The sequence below is a fragment of the Chiloscyllium plagiosum genome, unplaced genomic scaffold (genome assembly GCF_037043375.1).
Source record: "Chiloscyllium plagiosum isolate Xiang-an unplaced genomic scaffold, Cpla_swu_hap1 HiC_scaffold_8, whole genome shotgun sequence".
NCBI lineage: Eukaryota > Metazoa > Chordata > Chondrichthyes > Orectolobiformes > Hemiscylliidae > Chiloscyllium > Chiloscyllium plagiosum.
Genome location: NW_028270146.1, coordinates 99,038,473 through 99,065,302, shown reverse-complemented (window position 1 = coordinate 99,065,302; position 26,830 = coordinate 99,038,473). Strand labels below are relative to the sequence as shown.

The following is a 26,830-nucleotide window of genomic DNA, read 5'->3' as shown; positions in this document are numbered from 1 at the left end:
ATAGTGAATAAATAATTCAGTAAGATCCAGATCTATTTTTATTCTTGCAAGGGAATGTGTGCATTGATGGCCATTTATTGCCCATATCCAAGTGTGCTCGAGAAGGTGATGGTGAGTTGCTTTCTGGAACAAGTAAAATCTATGTGGTGCAAGAAATGCACAGTGTTATTAGGTACTGAGTCCCAGGATATTGACCCAGAAAGAATGAAGGAACACAATATACGCCATGGTTTATTGGTTGGAGGGGTCGCAGGGATTATTTGTGTTAATTTCCTTTGCTGTTTATTGCAGCTGGATTTATTAAGAAAGGAGGTGGGAAAGGAATTCTCTGTGCAAACGAGAACAGGCCATTCTAGTTTTAGATAATATGAAAGTTGTCAAGCATTTGAAGTCTGACAGTATCCCAAAGAACAGTATTATGATCTTTTGGTCTCAGGTCGTACATATTGAAGAACGATTAACTACTATAGGCTAATCTAGCTGCAGGTAAATTAGGTATCAACTGCCACTACAGAACTATCCAGGAGAACAAGAACAATTAAATAAACAAATGTAATTAGGTTATACACCAGCCATTATGGGAAGCAGTGAGTCAGCAGTGCTGGGAGGTAGCGGTTGTAGGTTTAGAAAGTGCTGTCCAAGGAACCTTTCTGAAGGTGCTATATGAGATGCCAAACAAGTAGGCTACAAGGTTCTGGATGACGTCAAGCTTCTGCAAGGTGCTGGAGCAAACCTCATCAAGTCAAATGTAATTCCATCACACATCTCACTTGTGCCTTGCAAATGGTGGATAGGCTTCCAGGGCTACATCAGCTCAGCTCCAGAACATTTCTGCAGGAGTTTCTCTGGATAGTGTTCTATGCCGAACCATCTTCAGCTGCTTCAAAGACCTGCCCTCCAATAGGTCAGATATAGGTATGTTTGTTGATGATTTCAGAACATTCAGCCACATTCATGTAATGAAGCAGTCCAGCAAGACCTGAATAATATCCAGGCTTCAGCTAATAGGTGGCAAGTAACATTTGCACCACAGAATTTTGAAGAGCTCATTTGAACAGTTGTTGTTGGCATAATGGGCTGAATGGCATTCTTCTGAGCTATAACAATTCTATGATTCTGTGAAGTGCCAGGCAATGACCACTTCCAACAATAGAGAATCCAGTCATCAGTCCTTGACATTCAATGACATTACTACTGTTGAATCCCCACACATAATGACTAGAAAGGGACTTGGGTCAGTCATATCAACACTGTAACCAGAAGGGCAGACCATCTTTTTGTGGACTGGACATACTGGATTATTATGATGCCATTCTTATAACTGTACTGGAATAGCTTGGCTAATGGCAGCACGAGTCAACCACGTGACATCCAACAATATACAGGTCTCAGACAGTCTTCTTACCAGGTAGTATGGCATGCTGTATTAAACACAAAAAGCTCCAACCTTACAAAGTCTAAAGTAAGATTATTTCTAACACATGGGAACCAAAAGGCAAGAGAAGATGTAATATGGTGACAAAAAACATCTTTGAGTAAACAAAATAACATTTTAAATTAACTTAATGCTAATTGGGATAAATTGACCTAAATAAGTACTACAGATGTAGAAACTAAAAAGCTGAGTGCACTATGTGAAAACAACTGAAAGTTGACTGGCTCAACAATGAAAGCACCACTCACAATGAATTTGGAAGCTAGTGTTGTCATAAAGACATCTTAAGAAGTTTAAACAGAATTGATAGTCTAGATTTTGAAAAGGCATAAGCAATAAAGAGAGGGTGAACAAATCTTTCTGTGGACAGGAGACAAACAATTACATTTAAGCTCACCAGCACAGGCTGTAGACACTGCCACAACATGTGAAGCCAGGAGCAGACAGATAAAAATGCTGACTATGCAAATATCTAGCCTTCAATTAACACATGATAAAGGCAGCAGAGCTGATGCAGTGAAACAGTGCCAAAGGAATATACCGAAAAAGAGAGAGAAAGATGTGCTGAAGCTGTGAATGACTACATAAATTCACAGCCAGAACATAGAATTGTACAGCACAGGAACAGGCCCTTCAGTCCACGATGAGAACATAATGCCAAATTAAACTAATACTTTCTGCCTGCCATTGGTCCATATCCCTCCATTCCTTGCCTATGTGCTTATCTAAAAGTCCCTTAAATGCCTCTATTGTACCTGCCTCCTCCACCACCACCCCAGTGTGTTCCATACTCTTATTACTGTGTAAACATCTTGCCTCTCACATTTTCTTTAAACTTAACCCCCTCTCACCTTAAATGCATGCCCCTAGTTTTACACATTTCAACTCTGGGAAAAAGATTCTGATCCTCAAATCTATCTACCTATGCATCTCATAATTTTATAGACCTCTATTGAGTCTCCCCTCAGCATCCGTTGCTCCAGAGAAAACAACCCAAGTTTTTCTAGCTCCTTATAGCTCATACTCTCTAATCCGGGCAGCATCCTGGTACAAAGTTAAAAATCACACAACACCAGGTTATAGTCCAACAGGTTTATTTGGAAGCACTAGCTTTTGGAGCGCCACTCCTTCATCAGGTGGTGAAGGAACGGCGCTCCATAAGCTAGTGCTTCCAATTAAACCTGTTGGACTATAACCTGATGCTGTGAGATTTTTAATATTGTACACCCCAGTCCAACACCGGCATCTACAAAGCAGCCTGGTAAACCTCTTCTGCACCCTCTCCAAAGCCTCCACATCCTTCCTGTTATGTGGCAAACAGAATTAAATGCAGTACTCTAAGTATGGCCTAACCAAAGTCTTGTGAAGCTGCAACATGACATCCTGACTCTTGTACTCAATTCTCGACCAATAACAGCAAGCATGCCATACACCATCTTTACCACCCTATCTACTTGTGTGGCCACTTTCAGGGAGGTATGGACTTCTGTACATCAATGTTTTCAGAGTCCTACCATTATTTTTCCTTAATTTTTGATCTCCAAAAGTGCAGCACCTCACACTTACCTGGATTAAAATCCATTTGACATTTCTCTGCCCATATCTGTAATTGATCTACATCCTGCCACACGACACTACCCACAACTTCTTTGCATCATCTGCAAACTTACTTAACGCACCCATTTACATTTTCATCTAAGTCATTTACATATATCATAAACAGCAGAGATCCCAGTACAGATCCCTTTGGAACACCACTAGTCACAGACCTCCAGTCTGAAAAACACTCTTCCATCTCTACCTTCTGTCTATGGGCATGCCAATTCTGAATCCTCGCAGCCAAGTCATCATGAATCCTATGCATCTTAATTTTCTGGATGAGCCTACAATGAGGGACCTTGTTGAAAAGCCTTACTAAAATCCATGCAGACAACATCCACCGCTCAACCCTCACTGATCACTTTTGTCACATCCTTAAAAAATTCAATTAGGTTAGTAAGACATGACCGGTGCTGTACAAAGCCATGCTGACTGCCCCTAATTAGGCTTTGCTGTTCCAAATGTGCAAAACAGAGCTTATCCCTAATAATTCTCTCCAAAAGCTACATCTGGGACCACAAAACGAACAGTAGAAAGAGCCAGAGATCAGAAGATTTTGTGGCTATGAAATCAGCAGGAGATAGGGTGAGAGAGTGAGCCAATTGTAGCATTAGCTAACTTCCAAAGGAATCCCACCAGAATTTGATAAGGCTGATTGATAAAAGGCAGCACAAAACAGACAGCTGATTGATTAGTAATGAGCAAGTTGTTTTCCTCGATTTTAAAGCTGCATTAAGGAAAACCTTCTTTCAAGAGAGATGATTTAATAGAGAATGGTGCACAGGCACTTATAGGGAAGAAAAAATTCAGAAGTTCCGAAGAGTCTTGCTGGGCTTAATCTTAACTCTGCCAGTGCTGTTAGTGAGGATTTAAATGGCTTGGCAAGAGATGGGATTCACAGAGTGGAGATTCAGTAGAGAACGATACACAGGCAATCATAGAGAAAAATAAACAAGTCATTTGCAAGGCAGAGAATATACAGTCAGATTATAACATAAGAGAGCATGGAGAGTCTGGATAGCATTTACGCTAATGCAAGGAGTTTTGTGAGTAAGGCAGATGAATTGAGGGTATTGATTAGCACGTGGTAACGTGAGGTCATTGCTATCATGGAAACATGGCTGAGGGAGGGACAGGATGGGTGTAGAAACTTCAATCAAGAAAGGGACAGGTGTAAGAGAGATAGTGTCGCAATCTTGATTAAAGAGTCAATCACTCCAAAAAGGAAGGATGATATCTTAGAAGGTTCCTCAAATTCGACCATATGGATAGAACTTAAAAACAAAAAGAGTGTAATCACATTGCTGGGAGTCTACAATAGATCCTCAAACATACAGACAGTGAGAGATACAGGGACAGATACGTAGGCAAATCTCAGAGAAATATAAAATTTAAAGGGTAATATTAGGGAATTTTAACTCCCCAAGATTAACTGGGATAGACAAAATGTTAAAGGCTCAGAGGGGGCACACTTCTTAAGATGGGCTCAGGAGATTTTTAATCTAGTTTAAAGAAAGTTCTAATTTTAGGGAACAAAGGCAGGTAAGTGGTAGAAGTGTCAGTGGAGGAACATTTCAATGATAGTGACCATAATGCAAAAAGACTTAAGAGAGTTATGAAAAAGGACAAAGATGAATTGGAGGTAAAGGCTCTGAACTGGGGAAAGACCAATTTTAATATAATAAAAGAGGATCTGGCCCAAGTTGTCTGGGAGCAACTATGTATAGAAAAATCATTCAAACCTTTGTCTAGTCTTGTATCATCACCAACAACAGCAGTGATGTTTAGAACCACAGTGAACTGATCAGGTTGTCTGGACTGCATTTTCCATGGATCACTAATCATACTTGACTGGATCGAGTGTGAAATATACTCAGGAGGATTAGCTCTCAGCAATTTCCTGTTGTTCATGATGTGGTAAAGGTATGTTTGAAATGAATCTTAATAAAAGAGGACAACTTTACTACAGTCAGGAGGGAGTCAGGACTTGTCAGCCTGACTCAGGTCAATAATCAATACTGGAAGGATAAACAATGTTGAAGATTATGAGGGTTCCAGCCAAACTGTAGTGATCTTAGTCTGGAGGGATTGTCAGTCATAGAGGGGGGTCAGGAACATTTAAGCTAGCTTGTGGACTAAGAGTTCTCACTGAAAGGAACAACCATATGGAGAATTAAAAGTTAAGAACCAAATCTGAGAGGTATGGCAACTGAGGGGATAAGTTAACTTAAAGGGTAACAACTACATCCTGACTGAATTAAGTAAAGTTTGGGCAGAAATAGGATGTTTTACCTATTTCTTTTCAATAAAACTTTCTACCTAAAAAGTCATGCTGACAATGTATTTTGGGTGGGATGCAAAGTTAAATCTCGGAAGGATTTAAATTTGTCAAACCAATCAAGATGTTAGGAGAAAGTGAGGACTGCAGATGCTGGAGAGTCAGAGCCAAAAAGTGTGGTGCTGGAAAAGCACAGCAGGTCAGACATCATCTGAGGAGGAGAGTCAACATTTTGGGCATGTTGTTGCATCATTAAATCAGCTTAGATGGTTCGTATCAGGCCATTAAAAGATTTATTTTGTGGCTGAGCTAAGCCATGTGATTATTGAGGATGTGGATGCTAGCAGAGACTCCTCCGCAAATGATTCTTTGATTAAAGACTTGTTTAATTCTTTTTTAACTATTATCATAACTAAGATGTGGCAGGACAGCAGAGCTTTCATGTAGTTTGTTGCGGAATTGACTGAAGCTTGACTATTTTTTGCAACAGCTTTTCCAATTTTGGACTAGCCCCTAGATATTAGTAGGAGACAAAAAAAAACTGCAGATACTGGGATCCAAGGTAGATAAGCAGGAGGCTGGAAGAACACAGCAAGCCAGGCAGCATCAGGTGGTGAAGTAGTCGTCATTTCAGGTGTAACCCTTCTTTACAACTTTGCAGGGTTGACAGGGCTGAGTTTGTCATTGCTTGTTTCTGTCCCTTTTTCGATGCTAGATGGTTTGTTTGTTTCATTCCTTCCTTAGACTTTGGAGCAGTTGATTCAGTAATGACTTGCTGGACCATTTCAGAAGGCAATTAAGAGTCAACCATATTGCTGTTGGGCTGAAGTTACATGTAGGGTAGAACAGGCCACTAAGCATGAAGGAAAGGACATTACTGCACCATATTTGTTTCTGTTTTTAACAACAAATCGACAATATCACAGTCATTATCAGATTTAATTCCAGATTTCTTTCACTGAATTCAAATTCCACTATCTGCTGTGCTGGAATTGACACTTAGGTGCCCAGAACATTATCTGGACCTCTGGATTTATGACTGTGGAATACCATTAAGCCACTGTCTCCTGTATACAGACAATTTAAGGAATTCACTGAACAATATAGGTTTAGTGCAGGTAGAAGATGGTCACTGCTTCAATGCGCATTTCAAATTCTTGCCTGAATTATTGAAAGGGCAATTATACATGTACATGAAAAGGTGGAACCCAGCAAAACTATGCTGAAGCTGTGGCTACAAGATCAATGATACTTGAGACAGAAGCTGATATGCAAATAAGATGAAAGAGAGTCCATATTCAATGTGCTTGAGCTGGAAAATCAGACACAATCAACAACAGCAGAAACATAATTATAAATGGCTCTCGAAACACCAGATCAACATTGCCTCTACAGCACTCCAACTCACCAATAAGAAAATTGCAAGTCAAATCTACAAGTTGGATGCATAATATTCTTATCACCTAAGCAATACAATGAACCATATTTAAAAAAAATGTAATGAAAGACTAAAAAAACTCAGTTATTACTAAAAAAAGTGTTGATTAGTAATCCTCCATAGTTTAGAAAATGTAATGAATGCATAATTATTAGATTAGATTACTTAAAGTGTGGAAACAGGCCCTTCGGCCCAACAAGTCCACAAGGACCCTCCAAAGAGTAACCCACCCAGACCCATTCCCCTACATTTACCCCTTCACCTAACACTACGGGTAATTTAGCATGGCCAATTCACCTAACCTGCACACTTTTGGACTGTGGAAGGAAACTGGAGCACGCGGAGGAAACCTACGCAGACAGGGGGAGAATGTGCAAACTCCACACAGGCAGTTGCCTGAGGCGGGAATTGAACCCGGGTCTCTGGCGCTGTGAGGCAGCAGTGCTAACCACTGTGCCACCGTGCCGTCCACAATTATAACAATAGAGGCATTACATTTTTAACAAAGTGGAATGTAATATATTGTTTTATTGTCTCTATCAAATGGAGAACTAGTTACCCTTCACCCATCATTATTTGTATGTATTCCAAGGGGCCACATTCACAGCTGGACTGGAGAGTTCTATTGCGCAATATGTACACTGGTCTAAGGCAGTCTTCTTTCCAGATGCCATGTACTGAACACAAAGAACTCTAACCTTTCAAAGTTTAAAACGTGATTATTTCTAACATAGGGAACTAAAAGACAACAAAATATAGTGTATGCAGTTGAGTAAAGTTCAAAGTTACAGTACCTTAAAAGACACTGGCGTAGCTTTTCTTGGTATATCTTCTGATTTAAACAGAACACTAACCACACACGGGAGAATTCGTGTTGACACTCTCATGAACATGGTGAAATTTGGAAGTGTTGTTCTGCTTGTTCCACTTAACCTGAGTTTTTAATTGTCGTCCATTTGTCCCTCTTGTCAGCTGAGCACAATATAACCATTCAAGTCCACTTTTTATCTGCAAGTGGAGGGCTAAACTGTTGAACAATTGTAGCATAGTAAAGAATTATGCAGTAAGAAGTCATTAATGCAAATGACCACTTTGCTATTTAACTAGTTTTTCTACAGCTAAACGAAAATCCCATTATTCTCGAGTTTGCATTCATATTACATCACATATCTTGTGGTAGAACTATGAAACAACTGCATAGGTGTTTTGAAAAGGAAATTTTGGTTACTTCCCATTTAATGAGACAAGACATTAAAAAAAAATTAAGGAATCTTGTTTGGGTACTATTTCATGTATACTAGCTTGTATCAAACTAAACAGAATACACTCTCAGTGAAGTTACCTTTTGTGTGGATCACATTGAGGAATAGGAAAAATTTTAAATTTGCTGCAAACTATTCTCTTGGCATGTGAAGCATAATATGAATCTAGTCAGAATTTATTTCACACCAATAATCTATTCTAACTTTCACTGTTGGATTGGAGTGTTATTTGGATTTTTTTATATTAATCTCACCAAAGGAGACACTAATTTTGTACATTTGAGCCCACATGCACTAGGAATCATCTTCAGAATGCCCAAGCATTTGTCAGCATACTATTATCTCATCTCATGTAATGAAAAATATCTCCAGAATACTGGATCACTCATAAAAGCATTTGTGCTAACAAGTTTGAGACCTACAGTGTGGATTTGAATATGATATGGCACTGTGAAAGATAAAGGGGAATATTTATTTTAACTGGATTACCATGACTGTATGGCTGTATGACTCTACCATGGTAGAGTTTGGTCATGGTAATCCATTCAAAGCAACACAACGTCACGATTAAGCTGATTGAGTATTTGCCCGCTGCACAAAACATAATGGGCTGAGTGGCCTTCTTCCATGCAGTAAGCCTTCACAATTCTTTAATTTAAAACAAATTAGATCCTTGGCAGCTTGATTCTGACAGGCTGTTTCCCCTTGTGGGAGTGTTGGACCAGAGGACATAATCTCAGAATAAGGGATTGCACATTTAAAACAGAGATGAGGAGGCATGCCTCACGAGGGTAATCAATTTGCAGAGTTCTTCACCACAAAGCAATGTAGAGGCTGGGTTGTTATGTATATCCAAAGTTGAGTTTGACAGCTTTTAATCAAAAGGAATGATTGAGAGGAATGATTGAGCCATGATCTCACTGATTGATGGACTAGACTCGCTGGGCCAAATAGTCTACTTCTATTCCCATGTCTTATGGTCTAACTCACCTTTAGTTGCAGGAAAGTTTGTGAAAGGGGTGTTTGCCATTATAAAGGTTTTATGCATTTCTGTGAAAGTGTTTGAGACAGCTCACTCAAGTGGAAAGTCTTGTTCAATGAAATCCCAGCAGTGACCTGAGAAACAGCTGAAGCAATTACGAAACGATCATGCGGACAGTGGACAATTAAAAGACATGTTGATTTATGCATAAAGCACATATGGTAAAGCTATATTAGAGTCATACAGTCATAGAGATGTATAGCATGGAAACAAACCCTTCGGTCGAACTCATCCATGACAACCAGATATCCCAACCCAACCTAGTCCCACCTGCCAGCACCTGGCCCATATACCTCCAAACCCTTCCTATTCATCTACCCATCCAAATGCCTCTTAAATGTTGCAACTGTACCAGCCTTCGGCAGCTCATTCCATACATGTACTACTGTCTACGTGAAAAGGTTGCTTCTCAGGTTTCTTTTATATCTTTTGCCTCTCACCCTAAACCTATGCCCTCTCATTCTGGACTCGCCCACCCCAGGGAAAAGACTTTGCCTATTTACTCTATCCATGCCCCTCATAATTTTGTAAACCTCTATAAGGTCATCCCTCAGCCTCTGACGCTCCAGGGTAAACAACCCCAGCCTGTTCAGCCTCTAACTGTGTTAACACCTAAGTCATAGCCTGACCTTTGGGTGGAGCCTTTGCTAGTCTCGACACTCAATAATTTAACTGATCAGAGCAGATGATGATGGAACCTCCGAAGCAACATTTCACATGGGGTAACTTAATATCTAGAGATTCTATACCACATTGGATCTTCCTTATCCATTTTAACAGAAAAATAACTGCAGCTGCAGGGGACAAATTACTTTACAATTAATAAATGTTGTTTAAATAAAAAGTGAAATTCAGTTTTGACTGTCCTCTAAAATTAATGAATTTTAATTTGATTTAAAATACACTGAGGAAGCAGAAGTGTAGTGAATCCAATGCAAGTATAAAAGCAATTACAATGTTACCAAAAAGCATTCAATTTATCAAATGTAAAAGCTGCTGTTTTTCTTTGGAGAGATTAGTAGCAAGCATTTTGCATATTATAAACTATTCCCACTGTATAATACTGCATAGGCGGCTTTGGAGAGGGTGACAAAAGAGGTTTACCAAGATATTGCCTGGATTGGAGTGCAATATATGGAGACGTTGGACAAGCGTGGATTGTTTTCTTTACAGCTTTGGAGGCTGAGGGGTGACCTGATTGAAGTATATAAAACTATAAAAGGCATGGATAAGTTTGACTGTTGGGAATCTTTTTTCCCAGGGCGGAAACGTAAAATACTAGGGAGCAAAGGTTTAAGGTGAGAATGGGAAAGTTTTAAAGGAGGTGTGTGGAAAGATTTTATTTCCCCCACATACAAGAGGAGGTAGGTGCCTGAAATGTGCTGCTGAGGTGATATCGATATTTAAGAGGCATTTAGACAGACACATATACAGCCAATGAGTAGAGGAATACAGACCATTTTCAGGCAGATGGGATTAGTTCAGAACAGACAGCACGAGCGAAAGGCTTGTACCTGTACTGCACTATTCTTGTGTTGTGATACTTTTGTCCTTTCAATTGTCAGATAGCTTACCAGCTCAATGGGAATGACAGTACCTACAATACAAATTCAGTTTTTATTTTAAAAAAAATGAATACACTCAATAAGTTGCACAGTGTTAGGCAGTAAGTGGTGGATCAGATATGGTGCAGATTTGATCCTCTTCACATGCCACGTTCATACTTCAATTGTGGGAGCTACTGAGTCTCCAGATCTAGTCTCGGTGCATCTAATTAGAAAGAAAAATCTCTTGGATGTCATATGGATTCAAGGCAGATGGTAAAGTTCAAAGGAAATACAAATAGAGTCATAGAGATGGAAAGCACAGAAACAGATCCTTCAGTCCAACTCGTCCATGCAAACCAGATATCCCAACCTAATGTAGTCCCACCCAGCCCATATCCCTCCAAACCCTTCCTATTCATATACCCATCCACATGCCTTTTAAATGTTGCAATCATACCAGCCCCCACCACTTCCTCTGGCAGCTCATTCCATACATTTTTAGATTAGATTAGATTAGATTACATTACAGTGTGGAAACAGGTCCTTCGGCCCAACAAGTCCACACCGCCCCGCCGAAGCGCAACCCACCCATACCCCTATATTTACCCATTGCCTAACACTACGGGCAATTTAACATGGTCAATTCACCTGACCTGCACATCTTTGGATTGTGGGAGGAAACCGGAGCAACCGGAGGAAACCCACGCAGACACGGGGAGAACGTGCAAACTCCACACAGTTAGTCGCCTGAGGCGGGAATTGAACCTGGGTCTCAGGCGCTGTGAAGCAGCAGTGCTAACCACTGTGCCACCGTGCCGCCCACAACATGCACCACCATCTGTGAGAACAAGTTGCCCCTTAGGTCCCTTTTATATCTTTCCCTTCTCACCCTAAACCTATGCCCTCTAGTTCTAGACTCCCCCACCCCAGGGAAAATACTTTGTCTATTTATCCCATCCATGCCCCTCATGATTTTATAAACCTCTATAAGGTCACCCCTCAGCCTCTGACGCTCCAGGGAAAACAGCCCCAGCCTATTCAACCTCTCCCTATAGCTCAAATCCTCCAACCCTGGCAACATCCTAGTAAATCTTTTCTGAATCCTTTCAAGTTTCACAACATCCTTCGAATAGGAAGGGGACCAGAATTGCATGCAATATTCCAAAAGTGGCCTAACCAATGTCCTGTACAGTTGCAAAATGACCTCTCAACTCCTGTACTCAATACTCTGACCAATAAAGGAAAGCATACCAAACACCTTCTTCACTATCCTATCTACCTGCGACTCCACTTTCAAGGAGCTATGAACCTGCACTCCAAGGTCTCTCTGTTCAGTAACACTCCCTAGGACCTTACCATTAAGTGTATAAGTCCTGCTAAGATTTGCTTTCAAAAAATGCAGCACCTCACAAATCTTTTACTTGATAGCAGTTATATTCAAAATAGCGTTGGAGGTTTATATCTACTAACTACTGACCCAGCGTCCTGGCTGACTGTTTAGAGTACTCTAATGAACTGGTCAACTTAAAAAACCTGGTCTGAAATGTAACAAGTCTTAAAATGAAACTTACAAAATTAAGTTAAAATGTTATTCCTGAAGCTGATAATGCACCCTGTCTCCTGCAGTAAATACTGACTTGACCTTCCACAGCTAAACATTGAGAATGATGTATCCCCACTAGGAAGCTGAACACAAATCTCCTGAGAAAAAAGGGATATGAATCATTATACAATAAGGAGCTTCCTCAATAATGAAGATTTTATCTCTGGATGGTCTCAAACCACAAACTGTTTGATTAATAGCTGAACACTCCAACCAACTGCACCAGAGATTGACAATAAATGTGTCCGGTTCAAGGATTACGTTCAGAGCTATTCAGACACACTATGAGCATGGGTTCTTAGTCTTTAACCAAACAATGCCTGCCACTAACAAAACATCCACACACTTGATATTACTCAATCACTCGGAGAATGTAGAGATGATCATTTAGTCAACAAAGGCTTGGGTAATCAGTCATTTAGCACTGAACAATTCACCAGAACAATGGAAAACAGTGAGGAAATACAAAACTACTGAAGCACAACAAGGAGTGGTGGCCTTAGAACAAGATGAAATGAGCAGACAGTCACAGGAAAAGTAATCAAGCAAAACAAAGGCAGAGACCTAATAACATGAAAGTCTTTGAAACATGTAAATACACTACCTCATAAACCAGACTTTAATGGAACCATACGGCAAAACTCAATTTCAAAGAAGTGATTTGTTTTCTATAAAAACAAAAAATGCTGAAAATACTCAAAATCTTGCAGCATCTGTGGTGGGAGATACAGATGTCATGCTTACCACTTGTGAACCTCAGCTGACTTTCTGACAAAGGTCACAACCTTAGACATTAACTCTGTTTCTTTTCACACAGGTGTTGCCAGACTGGATGAGTCTTTCCAGCAATTTCCATTTTTATTCCAGAATTCCAGTAATTGCAATATATTTTGCATGTCTGATTGCACTGCAATACAAGTCACATGACCTTGAATTCTGTAACAGCTCATTTCAAAATCATCGCAAATGGTTATGTCACTCCATCAATACTTTTGCATACAAATTTAATATCCCAGCAAGTAACAAGCAAGACAATATCCATAGTCAGAAAATTGAAGCCCTAAAGCTGATTCACATTTTTTATTTGTATTCTATCACAAGAGTGCCACATGCTAGGTCAGCAATGTTACAAACCCCTAATTGTCACTGAGAAAGTGGTGTTGAGCTATCTCTTGAGCCTCTGCAGTCCACGTGATATAGGCACATCCATAATACCGTTAGAGAGGGAGGTTCGGGACTTTAATCCACCTTTACTCAAGGAGCAGCAACATAGTTCCAACTTGCAGGAGGCAATCTTCTTTATGCAACTGCCGTCCCTGAATAAAAGGCCTAGAAAAATTCTGCAAGCCTGGCATCATCTGTGGATACAGAAACTGAGTTGACCTTTTGAGAGTGCAATTCAGCTTTTCTTCAGAAAATTTCCAGCATCTGCTTTTATAACTACTGCCCTGATTTGAAGTTAAAGGTGACTTGGTGAATTGCTGCAGTGTGTTGGTGGCTGATGGAGTGAATATTAATCAATTAGGCTTCTTTGCTCTAGCTGATGGATTTGGAACTGCAGTTATTCATACAAGCAGGGAGTATTCCAGACTTGTGCTGTGTGAACAGGCTTTGGGGAAACAAGAGGTGACACAGAATTCACAGCCTCTGACCTGAACTTAGAGCTATAGAATTTGTGTGGTCAGCCCATTCAGCTTCTAATCAATGACAATTCACAAGATGTTACTTGGTGGTAGATTCAGCAATGGTAAAGCTGTTCAATATGAGGGATGACAGTTACATTTGCTCTTGTTGGAGACGGTCATTGCTGCACTTGTGACACAAATGTCACTTGTCACATATCAGCCCAAACTGGATATTGTACAAGACTTACTGCATGTGGATGCAGGCAGCTTCGGTATTTGAGAAGTTAAAAATGATACTGATCACTGTGTCATCATTACTGTTATTCCCACTTAGAGTCACACAGCATGGAAACAGACCCTTTGGTTATGGACCAGGCCAGACTCCTTCAAAATAGTTCAAGAAAGTAGCCTAGATCCTAACTTTGTTTTAAGCAGGTGTAAGGCGGATACTCCAGGAGGGATGCAGTTGGTCAAACCACTTAGTTTTAAACAAAACAGAATTTATTTACAAGATTATGGAATGAAACACAAACAAAAGAGATCAGAATACAAAATAACTTAACCTATCTGAAAACCCAACAAATTATACCAACTTAATGATGCTGTTTCCAATACTTGCAAGAATCCACATAAACACCACTTAGCACAAAATGTAAAGTTAACAGAGTCTTGCAGGAGAGAGAGATGGCAGCATGGATAACCCTCTTCCATGTAGCTATTTTTTGGATAAGTAGCCTCAAAACTGCCTGACTGCTTTCAGTGAATAGCCAGACTGCAAAAACCAAATCAAACCAGAGAAAGGCTGAGCTGGGAGAACTGGCCAAGTTTACAAGTGTGTTTTTTAAAAAAAATTAAAAGCCTTTTCCTTGACACAGTATCTGTTAGCTATAATCAAATTGGTCCTAAAATCCATCTAAAACCAAACCTGAAAAAAACCCACCAAGGACAACATAACCTTATTAAAGGAGCATTAGCATAGTCACCAGTCCGTGCCGAACATAATCCCAAATTAAACATAGCCTCACCTGCCTGCTCCTGGTCCATACCCCTCCAAACCTTTCTTATTCATGTATTTATCAAATGTCTTTTACATGTTTTAACTGGACCCACATCCACCACTTCCTCAGGACGTCCATTCCATATGCGAAACACCCTCTGTTAAAAATAAAATGGCCTCTCATATCTTTTTTAAAAATCTTTCTCTTCTCACCTTAACAATGTGCCCCCTAGTCTTGAAATCCCGTATCCTAAGGGAAAGACAACTACCATTAACTCTATCTTTCATTAATTTCAATCATCTGACCTTAAGATGGAAGGCCATTGGTCAAACAGTTGAAGATGCTTGTTCTATAGTAAAATCTTTCCAACATGCCTAAAATAATTCAAAGTGATTTAATCTTACTTGTCCACAAGTATCAAATATTTGGCTACTTGACTTAATAGAAGGAGTTTAGTGAAGCCACAAACTTGGAATTTAGTACCAAATACAAAGAAACGCAAAATTACAAATATCATGACAAATTACACATACAACTTCAACGCTTCATCTGGGCTCGGGGGCAATGAACTTTCTCTGAACAATGATATATATAGTAGACTTTCTTGTTATAAGTGTATGTTCAAGTTGCAAGTGACTTTTTTGTGTTCCGAATAATGGCATCTGTTGAACAAAATAAGCGTGAATGTCCACTAAACTGACAGTTCATGTTGTTATTAGTGCTTATGGGGACTTCTGTAAATGGACTACCTCTGGACTTTCACTGGGTACACTACATTTGGCATAAATGGTCCATGCTTAACCAAATTTCAGTCCTTGTCTGTGCTGTTCCAAGAAATGGAAAGTGAGCATGCACTGTTGTTTACCAACTCTTCCAGCTCTTCTTTGCTGCAATGATTAAGGAAGCCACCAGACGAATGCATCATGTTGGGTACCATTCAAGGAAACACTTTAATCTCTCCAGACTACATGCCTTTACTAAAGTCAGTAACCAGAGATTTTGTCCATGAGAAGATTGTGTCCTATCTGCCCACAAGGAAGACATCCACCCAAACAATAGCGAACAAATTCCCAAGTGCTGTCAATTCCAAATCAATATTTCCAAGATTGGGGTTATTTTAGCCGACTTCAAGCACACTTTATGCAGAACCAGACATAACTGTGTTTGCATCAGTCTCAAGATGGAGGAACATTTCTCACAACTTGGTAGTGTGTCCTCTATGGATGCCATTATTGAAGAAAGTATTTGTGCTTCCATCAAGACAGCAAATGCTGCTTATGGCTGCTCCATGTGTCCAGAAGGAGCATGGTGGTGTCATAATGCCCATGGAGACAAACCAAATTTACTGAATAATACTAACATAAAATTGGAAGCCAATAGACAGGATTCCACTCGGAAAAAGTTTAGTTTATCAAGCAAATAAAAGTCAACTGTGGCTTTTATCTGGTTTTAGTCATCTTCAGTTTCAGGTTTACTTATTATCCTAGTGTCTCCAGAAACCTGAATATTCAGACTTCCTTTCAGATAGGGACCACTCTAAAAATACAAGCTTTCAGACCAGGACAATGCATTCACCAAGTCATCTTTCACATGCTCCATCATTGGTCCTACCAACTGCAGATTCTATCACATTCCTCCAACCTTGAGAATAAGTAAGATCTACTTTACTAAAGTTTTCTGAATGCAGTTTTGAAATACAGCAAGGTATACATTATAATGAACAGTTTATTATATTCTGTACAAGTCATATTTTGTCATATTCCATAATTAGACTCAAAATCGGAAAGGCTCAATCCAGTGCTTTCCAATCTTTTGCCCATTATGACCTTGTTTGTGGCTTGGAAAGTGTGAGCTGATGAGGAATTGAGAATTTAAGAATAAACTATCTACCTTTCCACTGGACGTTTCAGAATAACAATCAGGATGAAGGACAGGCCAGTCAGGCCACAGTTGCTATTAAAAAGAAGTTGAGGATTTGAAGGGGTCTCATGGCTTTTAGAACTCAAATGAGGCCATGTGAACACATGAATTGAGCTCAAACAAAAAAGGAGCAGCCAAACTGCTCGGTATAAACTGTTGACCCAAAATAGTGGGAGATAGTTAGAGGAGCAAATATATATGCACATTTCTGAGAGCAAAAAACAACAGGCGATTAAAGTAAAAGTGGGGGAACACTTTGGGTCTTCCGATCATAATTATATTTCAAACTGGTTATGGAAAAGGTTAAAGTTTTTAAATTGGAGCAAGGCAAATTTTGATGGTTTGAGGCAAGGACTTTTAAAAGTTGTTAGGAGTAGACTGTTTGCAGCTAAAAGAATGTCTGACAAGTGGGAGGCGTTCAAGAGTGTGATGATGAGAGTTCAGAGGCATTTTGTTTCTGTTAAAAGTGAATGATAAGGGGCTAAGGTTAAGGAACAATGGATGTTCAAGGCAAGAATGTAAAAGAATCTTATTTTAGATACAGACAACTTTTTTTTTAAGATTAGATTAGATTCCCTAGAGTGTGGAAACAGGCCATTTGGCCAACAAGTCCACACCAACCCTCCGAAGAGTAACCCACCCAGACCCATTCCCCCTATTTACCCCTACTAATGTACCTATTACTATGAGCAATTTAGCATGGCCACTTCACCTGACCTACACATCTTTGGATTGTGGGAGGAAACCGGAGCACCCAGAAGAAAACGATGCAGACAGAGAGAATGTGCAAACTCCACAAAATCGCCCGAGGCTGGAATTGAACCCGAGTCCCTGGTGCTGTGAGGCTGCAGTACTAACCACTGAGCCACTGTGCCGCCCTTTATTGAATCTCTAATATAAAGAGTGTAGGGGCATTCTTAAAAGAAATTAGGAAGGCAAATAATCTGAAGAGATTTTACTAATATATTAAGAGCAAGAGGGTAACTAGAGAGCAGATGGGGCCTCTTAAAGAGCAAGATGGTCATCTTTGTGTTGAACCCCAGGAGATAGGACAGATACTAAATGAAAATTTCACGTCAGTTAGAAATAGGGTCTAGAGAATGCAGACAAATAAACTTTGATGTTTTAAAGAGAGTTCATGTTACATAAGAGGACCAGGAGGTCTTAGAGAATAAAAGAGGTGAATAAATCTCTGGGACCTGATCTAATGTATACCAGAACGTTGTGACAAGTAAGACAGGAAATTACGAGAAGCCTTGCAGAAATATTTGCACAGAGGCATAGTGATGTACAGCACAGAAACAGACCCTTTGGTCCAATTTGTCCATGCCGACCAGATATCCCAACCTAATCTCGTCCAATTTTTCAGCACCTGGCCCATATTCCTCTAAACCCTTCCTATTCATATGCCCATCCAGATGCCTTTTAAATGTTGTAATTGTACCAGCCTCCACCACTTCCTCTGGCAGCTCATTCCATACATGCACCTCTCCCGTGTGAAAATGATGCCCCTTAGGTCCCTTTTATATCTTTCCCCTCTCATCCTAAAATTATGCCCTCTCATCATTTATAACTACAGGTGAGGTACCTGAGGGTGGCGAATAGTGTACCTTTGATTAAGAAAGGTTGTAAGGAGAAACCGGGGAACTATAGACCTGAGAGTCTAACTTAGGTTATGGGTAAATTGTTGGAGGTGATTAGAAAATACAGGATTTGTGGACATTGAAAGGGGAAAAAACTTATTAAGGATACTCGGCATAGTTTTGTGTGAGGAAATCATTGTCTCATAAACATGGAAGTTTTTTTTGAGAAAATTACCACAAAGATTGATGATGGCAGAGTAGTAGCTGTTGTTTATTTTGGATTTTAGTAAGGCCTTTGACAAGGTTCTGCAGGGTAGACTAATTAGTAGAGTTAGGTCACATGGGATTCAGGGTGGGCTTGCCAATTGGATATATAACTAGCTTAATGGCAGGAGATGGAGAATATTAATGGAGGGTTGCGTTTCAGATGGGAGGCCTGTGACTACTGGTGTTCCACAATAATTGGTTCGAGGTTTTTCATTTATATAAATGATTTGGATGAGAACATAAAAAGGCATGGTTATTAAGTTTGAGGATGACACCAAAATTGAGGACATTGTAGACAGGGAAAAAGATTTTATAAGATTACAAAAGGGATCTGATCTTGATCAAATGTGCCAATGGGAGATGGAGTTAATCTGGATAAATGCAAGGTACAACAAACAAGGGTAGGGTTTACACAATTAATGGTAGGGCCTTGGGTAGTGTTGTAGAACAGAGGGACCAAGGGGTGCAGATACATAATTCTTTGAAGTTTGCATCACATATAAACAGGGGGTTAAAAAGGTATTTGGTACACTTGCCTTCATTGCTCAGTTCTTTGAGTAGAGGAGTTGAGAAGTCATTCTGAGATTATACAGGACACTGGTGAGGTCTCTTCCAGAAAACTGCGTCCAGTTCTGGTCATTCAGTTAGAGGAAGGATTTTATCAAGCTGGAGAGAGTTCTCAAGAGGTTTACCAGGATGTTGCTGGGTATGGATGGCTCGAGTAAAAAAAGAAAGGCTGGATAGGCTAGGACTCTCTTCTCTGGAACTTAAGAGGTAGATAGTGAAGAAGGCATTTGGTATGCTTTCCTTTATTGGTCAGAGTATTAAGTACAGGAGTTGGGAGGTCATGTTGAGGCTGGACAGGACATTGGTGAGGCCACTGTTGGAATATTGCGTGCAATTTTGGTCTCCTTCCTATCGGAAAGCTGTTGTGAAACTTAAAAGGGTACAGAAAAGATTTACAAGGATGTTGCCAGGGTTGGAGGATTTGAGCTATAGGGAGAGGCTGAACAGGCTGGGGCTGTTTTCCCTGGAGCGTCGGAGGCTGAGGGGTGACCTTATAGAGGTTTACAAAATTATGAGGGGCATGGATGGGATAAATAGACAAAGTCTTTTCCCTGGAATCGGGGTGTCCAGAACTAGAGGGCATAGGTTTAGGGTGAAAGGGGAAAGAGACCTAAGGGGCAACTTTTTCACGCAGAGGGTGGTAGGTGTATGGAATGATCTGCCAGAGAATGTGGTGGAGGCTAGTACAATTACAACATTTAAGATGCATTTGGATGGGTATATGAATAGGAAGGGTTTGGAGGGATATAGGCCGGGTGCTGGCAGGTGGGACTAGATTGGGTTGGGATATCTGGTCAGCATGGACAGGTTGGACCGAAGGGTCTGTTTCCATGCTGTACATCTCTATGACTCTAGTTAGAGACGCGATCTGATGAAATAATGAGAGTCATATTCTCGATATGCTCGAATTCCAGGAGCAGCAATTACTAATTTATATGCTGTTGCATTGTTTTGGAACTTTGGAAAAAAAAAGTCAAATTAACAGCAGTTTAAAAGGGAGAAGAACAGACAAAGGAAGCACATGGTGAGGACAGTGCAGGAGAGAGAGAGAGAGAGAGAGAGAGAACCTGCACAGTTACTGCCTTTGCTGTTTGAATTCGTGTATCGCTGGACATCGGAGTGCATCTGGGAAAATTAACAAACAGTGAAATTCACAACTAATCTTGGAGGAACTGTTGGGCGAAGTTCACAGCACAGAATCAGATAAGTTAATTGTTGTTTTAAGTCTGTCCAAGAGAAAGGCTGCAGTAGTGAGTATAATGGATTCTTTCTTGATTATATGTTTTTGGAGATAAGTCTCTTGATTAAACTTAAAATATAAGCCATAGCTATTAATTTAACCTGGGGCAGTGTTTGTGGAAGAATAAGCCAGTGTTATTTTCTGGGTCTGTAGATTGTGAAGGAGCAAAAATGGCCTTTGCAACAATATGTACTTCTTGTCAGATTTGGGCGTTTAAAGAGAGTTTAAGGGTTACTGCAGATTATATCTGCCATAAATGCTGTTCGATGCAAATCTTATCAGATCGAGTGGATCGGTTGGAAAGACAGATAGAAGCAATGAGGAATTTGCAACAGCAACAGTATGTGATGGATGGCAGTTATAGGAAGGGGGGAAAGTCTCAGATACAGTCAGATAGATGGGTTAACTCCAGGAAGGGTGAGAGAGATAGGCAGCTAGTGCAGGAGTCTTTTGTGGATATACCCATTTCAAACATGTATGCTGTTTTGGAAAATGTAGGGGGTGATGGCTTCTCAGGGGAACGTAGCACGAACATCCAAATTTATAGATAGAGTTGGTGTAGGTGTATTTTCCCTCGGAAGGGGGATTTCAAGATGAGGGGTCACATTTTTAAGATGAAAAGAGCAAGTTTAAAAAAGACATCAGAGGTAAATTTTTTTTACACACAGGGTGGTTCGCATGTGCATTTTCCTGAGAAAATGGAGGATGTGGGTAAAATTACACTATATAAAAGACATTTGGATAGATGCATGAATAGAAAAAATTTAGAGGGACATGGGCCAGGGGCCGGCAGGTGTGGCTCGTTTCGTTTGGGAATACGTCCAGCATGGACTGGTTCGACCAAAGGGTCTGTTTCTGTGCCGTACAACTGTATGACTCGACAACACAGCAATAACAGTTGGGACTTCCCAGATATCAACTGGGATACAAGCATGATGTGCAGGTGCCAATATTGGGCTGGGTGGACAAAGTTAGAAGTCACACGACACCAGGTTACAGTCCAACAGGTTTATTTGAAATCACAAGCTTTCGGAGTGCAGCATCTTTGTCAGGTGACCTGGCAAAGGGGCTGCGCTCCGAAAGCTTGTGTTTTCAAATAAATCTGTTGGAGTATAACCGGGTGTTGTGCGACTTTTGATGGGATACAAACAGATGTGAAAGGAACAGAGATCACAACATTCTTGAAGTACATTATCTGGATCTTGGTTTACAGAGGACAATTTCAAAGTTTGCAGATGGCACTAAACTTGGAAGGATTACAAACTATGGGAAGGACAATACTGGAGTCCAAAAGACCATTTACAAGATGGAACAGTGGACAGAGAGGTAGCAGATGGGTTTCAATGTAGAGAAGAGTGAGGTGATGCACTTTGTTTAAAAAAACCATTGAAAGAGAATAGAAAATATGGCATACAATTCGAACGGGGGTGAAGGGCCTGGGTGTGTACAGATCATTGAAGGCAGCAGGACAAGTGAGAGAGCAGTTCATAAACGATGGTGTTTTCAGCTTTGTTAATAGGGGCCTAGAGTTAAAGAGCAGGAAGGTTTTGTTGAACTCGCACAAGATACTTATCAGACCTCAGCTGGCATATGTATATAGTTATTGGTGCCACATTACGGGAAAGATTAGATTCCCTACAACGTGGAAACAGCCCCTTCGGCCCAACAAGTCCACACCGACCTTCCAAAGAGTAATCCACCCAGACCCATTCCCTTACCCTATATTTACCCTGAATAATGCATTCAACACCACAGGCAATTCAGCATGGCCAATCCACCTGACCCGCACATCATTTGGACCATGGGAGGAAACCAGAGCACCCAGAGGAAACCCTTCGAGACACGGGGAGAACACGTAAATTCCACACAGACAGCCCCCTGAGGTGGGAACCTGCGAAACGATGAAGGGCTTTTGCCTGAAACATCGACTCTCCTGCTCCTTGGATGCTGCCTGACCTGCTGTGCTTTTCCAGCACTACACTCTCGACTCTCATCTCCAGCTTCTGCAGTCCTCACTTTTGCTTAATCGCACCATGGGTCTATCTACATCAAATAGATTACAGTGGTTCAAGAGGGCAGCTTAACAACACCTTCTCAGGGTTAACTAGGAATGGGCAACAAATGCTGGCCTAGCTAACGATGCCCACATCCTCTGAATGAATTTTAAAAAAACACTTTGTGACCACAGCTGGTGAACAGATGACTTGAGTTGCTTCATTCCTACATTATACATAACCTCATGAAATGAAATTTGACATTTGGTCAGATTTAATTTCTATTTACAATAAAGAAAAACTAGACTAACCCCTCAATCACACATCTTTTTCAATGGCACAGCCTCTGGAAACCTCGTGAACAGATCCATCACGGTCACGGGATACCCACAACCAAATAAGTCAAGGTCATTTCTTGCTACATAAAAAGTGGAAGAACTGCAGATGCAGTACAAATCAGAATCAAAATCTGAAATTACTGAAAAAGATCAGCAGGTCCGTGAAGTCAGCGTTAACACATCGGGTCTGGTAACCCTTCCTCAAATCTTCTGAACCTGAAACGTTTACTCTGATTTCTCTTCACACATGCTGCCAGATCTGCTCAGCTTTTCCAGCAATTTTGTATTTTTGTTTTTTTTTGCTACAGTACACATTCCATCTTGTATCAACAAAGTTATCCCATCTCCCTTTCCTTTCTACCTATCCTTATGAAAGTCACATACCCTGAATAATTAATTCCCACTTTTAACTTTCATGTAACTGTTTCTGTAATGCTTCCACTTTGTGCCATTAATTCATTACTTTCTTTTGAATATCACGTGCACTTAAGTAACAAGCTTGTTAAGTTTGCCTTTTTATCTCTTATCTCCTTTTTATTCTATTTACTGCTATCCTCTGTCCCTTCCTATCCCACTCTGGTTACCGTTATCCAAATAATTGCTCTGCAATACTGCCAAATTCTTTTACTTTGTAAGATGACATATCCCCTCTCCTAAATTCTCCCTCCCAACAAATTTGTTTAACGCCCCTCTACAGTCTGCATTATTTGAGTCACCAGATCCAAGCATGATTTAAGGCTGCTCTGCTGGAACAGCTCTTTCCAAGCCCAGTAATGCTATCACTGTTCCAGAAGCTGCAGTGAATACAGAGATACAGAGATACTTGCATCTAGACTAGAAGAGATTGAGGTTCACAAGGAAGAGGTATTAGAAATACTGCAGAGTGTGAAAATAGACAAGTCCCCTGGGCCGGATGGGATCTATCCTAGGATCCTCTGGGAAGCAAGGGAAGAGATTGCCGAGCCTTTGGCATTGATCTTCAAATCATCATTGTCTACAGGAATAGTGCCTGAGGACTGGAGGATAGCAAATGCGGTTCCCTTATTCAAAAAAGGGTAGTAGAGACAACCCTGGTAATTACAGACCAGTGAGTCGCGCTTCGGTTGTTGGTAAAGTGTTGGAAAAGGTTATAAGAGATAGGATTTCTAGAAAAGAATAATTTGATCAGGGACAGTCAGCACGGTTTTGTAAAGGGTCGGTCGTGCCTAACGAATCTTATTGACTTTTTTGACAAAGTGACCAAACGGATAGAGAGTAAACCGGTTGATGTGGTGTATATGGATTCAGCAAGGTGTTCGGTTAGGTTCCCCACAATAGGCTATTATACAAAATGCGGAGGAATGGGATTGTGGGAGATATAGCAGTTTGTATCAGTAATTGGCTTGCTGAAAGAAAACAGAGGGTTGTAGTTGATAGATCATGTTCATCTTGGTGTCCAGTTACTAGTGGCGTACTGCAAGGGTCGGTGTTGGGTCCACTGCTGTTTGTCATTTTTATAAATGACCTGGATGAGGGCTTAGAAGTGTGGGTTAGTAAATTTGCGGACGACACTTAAGTCGGTGGAGTTGTGGATAGTGATGAAGGATGTAGTAGGTTGCAGAGAGACATAGATAGGATGCAGAGCTGGGCTGAGAGGTGGCAAATGGAGTTTAATGTGGACAACTGTGAGTGATACACTTTGGCCGGAGTAATCGGAATGCAAAGTACTGGGCTAATGGTAGGATTCTTGGGAGTGCAGATGAGCACAGAGATCTCGGTGTCCATGTACACAGATCCCTGAAAGTTGCCACCCAGATTGACAGGGTTGTTAAGAAGGCATACAGTGTTTTGGCCTTTATTAATAGAGGGATTGAGTTCTGGAACCAGGAGGTTATGCTGCAGCTGTACAAAGCTCTGGTACGGCCACACTTGGAGTACTGTGTACAGTTCTGGTCACCGCATTATAAGAAGGGTGTGGAAGCTTTGGAAAGGGTGCAGAGGAGATTTACTAGGATGTTGCCTGGTATGGAAGGAATGTCTTATGAGGAAAGGCTGAGGGCCTTGAGGCTATTCTCGTTAGAGAGAAGAAGGTTGAGAGGTGACTTAATAGAGACATACAAGATAATCAGAGGGTTAGATAGGGTGGACAGGAAGAGCCTTTTTCCAAGTATGGGGACGGCAAACACGAGGGGACACAACTTTAAAGTGAGGGGAGATAGGTAAAAGACAGATGTCAGCGGTAGTTTCTTTACTCAGAGAGTAGTAAGGGTATGGAATGCTTTGCCTGCAATGGTAGTAGATTCGCCAAGTTTAAGTGCATTTAAGTCGTCATTGGACAGGCAAATGGACGTACATGGAATAGTGTAGGTGGGATGGGCTTCAGATTAGTATGACAGGGTGGCGCAACATCGCAGGCCAAAGGGCCTGTACTGTGCTGTAATGTTCTATATAACCTGAAAGAACTGAATCATTGTGGTCACAGCTTTATTTCATTTCTTGCCTTTCTTAGCCTGGAATAGGTCTGGCCTGGATTTTAAGGCCCCTGAGGCCACAGGCAAAACCTTAAAAACACATCAGATCTCGTGGCAGTCATTTGTAAGTCTCGTGGCAGACTTACAAATATTTAGGCAGACGTTTGTGGAATTAAATGTTCTCTGACTTTAACCACATAACCACCATCCAAAACCAACTCCTTCTTGCAGACCTCTGGACCCAACTGACTGTTTGGGTCCTCCTTAACTTCCAGAAGTGACCCAAAACATCCCTCCCAAACATCCAATCCTGGTTAAGTATAAAACAAGATCCTCATTTGTATGCTTTGTCCCTTTCTGTCCCACTCCTCCTTGACACTTTTCCTCTGTTCCACTCCCAACCCACCCCGTTTATCCTCTCTTGTCCCTGACCCACCCTGTCACCCTATGCATATTGCTCCTTACCCTTGTATATTGTAGCTTAACCCTTCCACCCCTTATCCACTTACATTGAGTGTAAATGCCCCATAGCTGTCTAGCACGTTAGTAAATAGATGAATTTACCAGAGTAGTTACTGCTCTTCTTTTTAAAAAAAGGAATGTGACTTGGCTTCCCTGATTCACCTACAGTACTTGGATTCAGTTTGATGAAAAGAGACACTGTGCATTTCCGAAATCCCCAGCATTGCAAAGTGAGCTTGGAAATACGGGGAATGGAAAGAGAGTTAAGAAAAAGGGGTGAGTAGAAATTTAATGATGAATGTTGCATTTGGAAGATTTGGGCTATTAATCCAAGCCTAGTGATTTATCTACTTTCAAAGAAACTAAACCTATTCATCCTTCACTACTCGCTACTTCGAACACTCTTAAAACTTACATGGTCTGCTTCATCTGTCTCTTTTGGAAATGAACACAAAGTACTTATAGACAAAACGGGAGGAATAGTTAGGTAAAATGACTGGAAACTAGAGATGAGATAGAATACAACCTAACAAACTTTTCCTTATGTTTCTTAACCTCAGTTCAACAGACATGCCCAGATTTTGGAGCAGCATGCAGATGTAATGCCTCATATTAACAGGACTGGGAAATAAGCACTTTTAGCATGCATTCTATGCCTTTCTTCTGCTGACGTTGTGACTCAGCATATTATCCTTCTGCAGCCTGTTCACTGCACTCCGAACATTACTACTGATTTTCAACAGTGGCTTTTGCCTACCTTCATCTCTTGCCTAACATGCTGGATATGACAACTCTGATCACGTCCTTTCTTTGGGTGGTTATTTAAAAACCTTGCTGAAATTGAAGCACAGAAAGCATTCAAATCAAAAACGTTACAGAATGGCAGGAACCGATGGTGACCTCATGGTAGGTATGCTACAATGACTGAAGCCAGGCTAAATTAACACTTTAAATACAATTTCATATTTTTTGTCCCCAACTGGGGGTCATTCACCAAGTGCGGAAATTAAACAATAACAAGGAGAAGACTTTTCACTTTAACTTGAAGATCTGACAACAGGCAGAATTCATGGAGGGAGGCAAAAAAAAAGGGATCCTGGTACAATCCTTTGCTCAGGCAAGAACCAGCCAGCATTACTATCAAACTACAAACTGAAACTTAAACACTTGAGCATCAGATTT

The 26,830-nt window shown here is 40.7% G+C and overlaps 1 protein-coding gene across 1 annotated transcript in view; it reads right to left on the bottom strand.

The window, feature by feature from the left end:
- LOC122553857 (cytosolic phospholipase A2 zeta-like) overlaps nucleotides 1-26,487 on the bottom strand; it is a 138,464-nt gene extending 111,977 nt beyond the window's left edge. The window contains exon 1 of the mRNA XM_087990162.1: nucleotides 26,406-26,487. Within this exon, the coding sequence (XP_087846288.1) occupies nucleotides 26,406-26,411 (6 nt within the window). The 5' untranslated portion in view covers nucleotides 26,412-26,487. The remainder of the gene's footprint in view (nucleotides 1-26,405) is intronic.
- Between the last annotated feature and the right edge of the window lie 343 nt (nucleotides 26,488-26,830).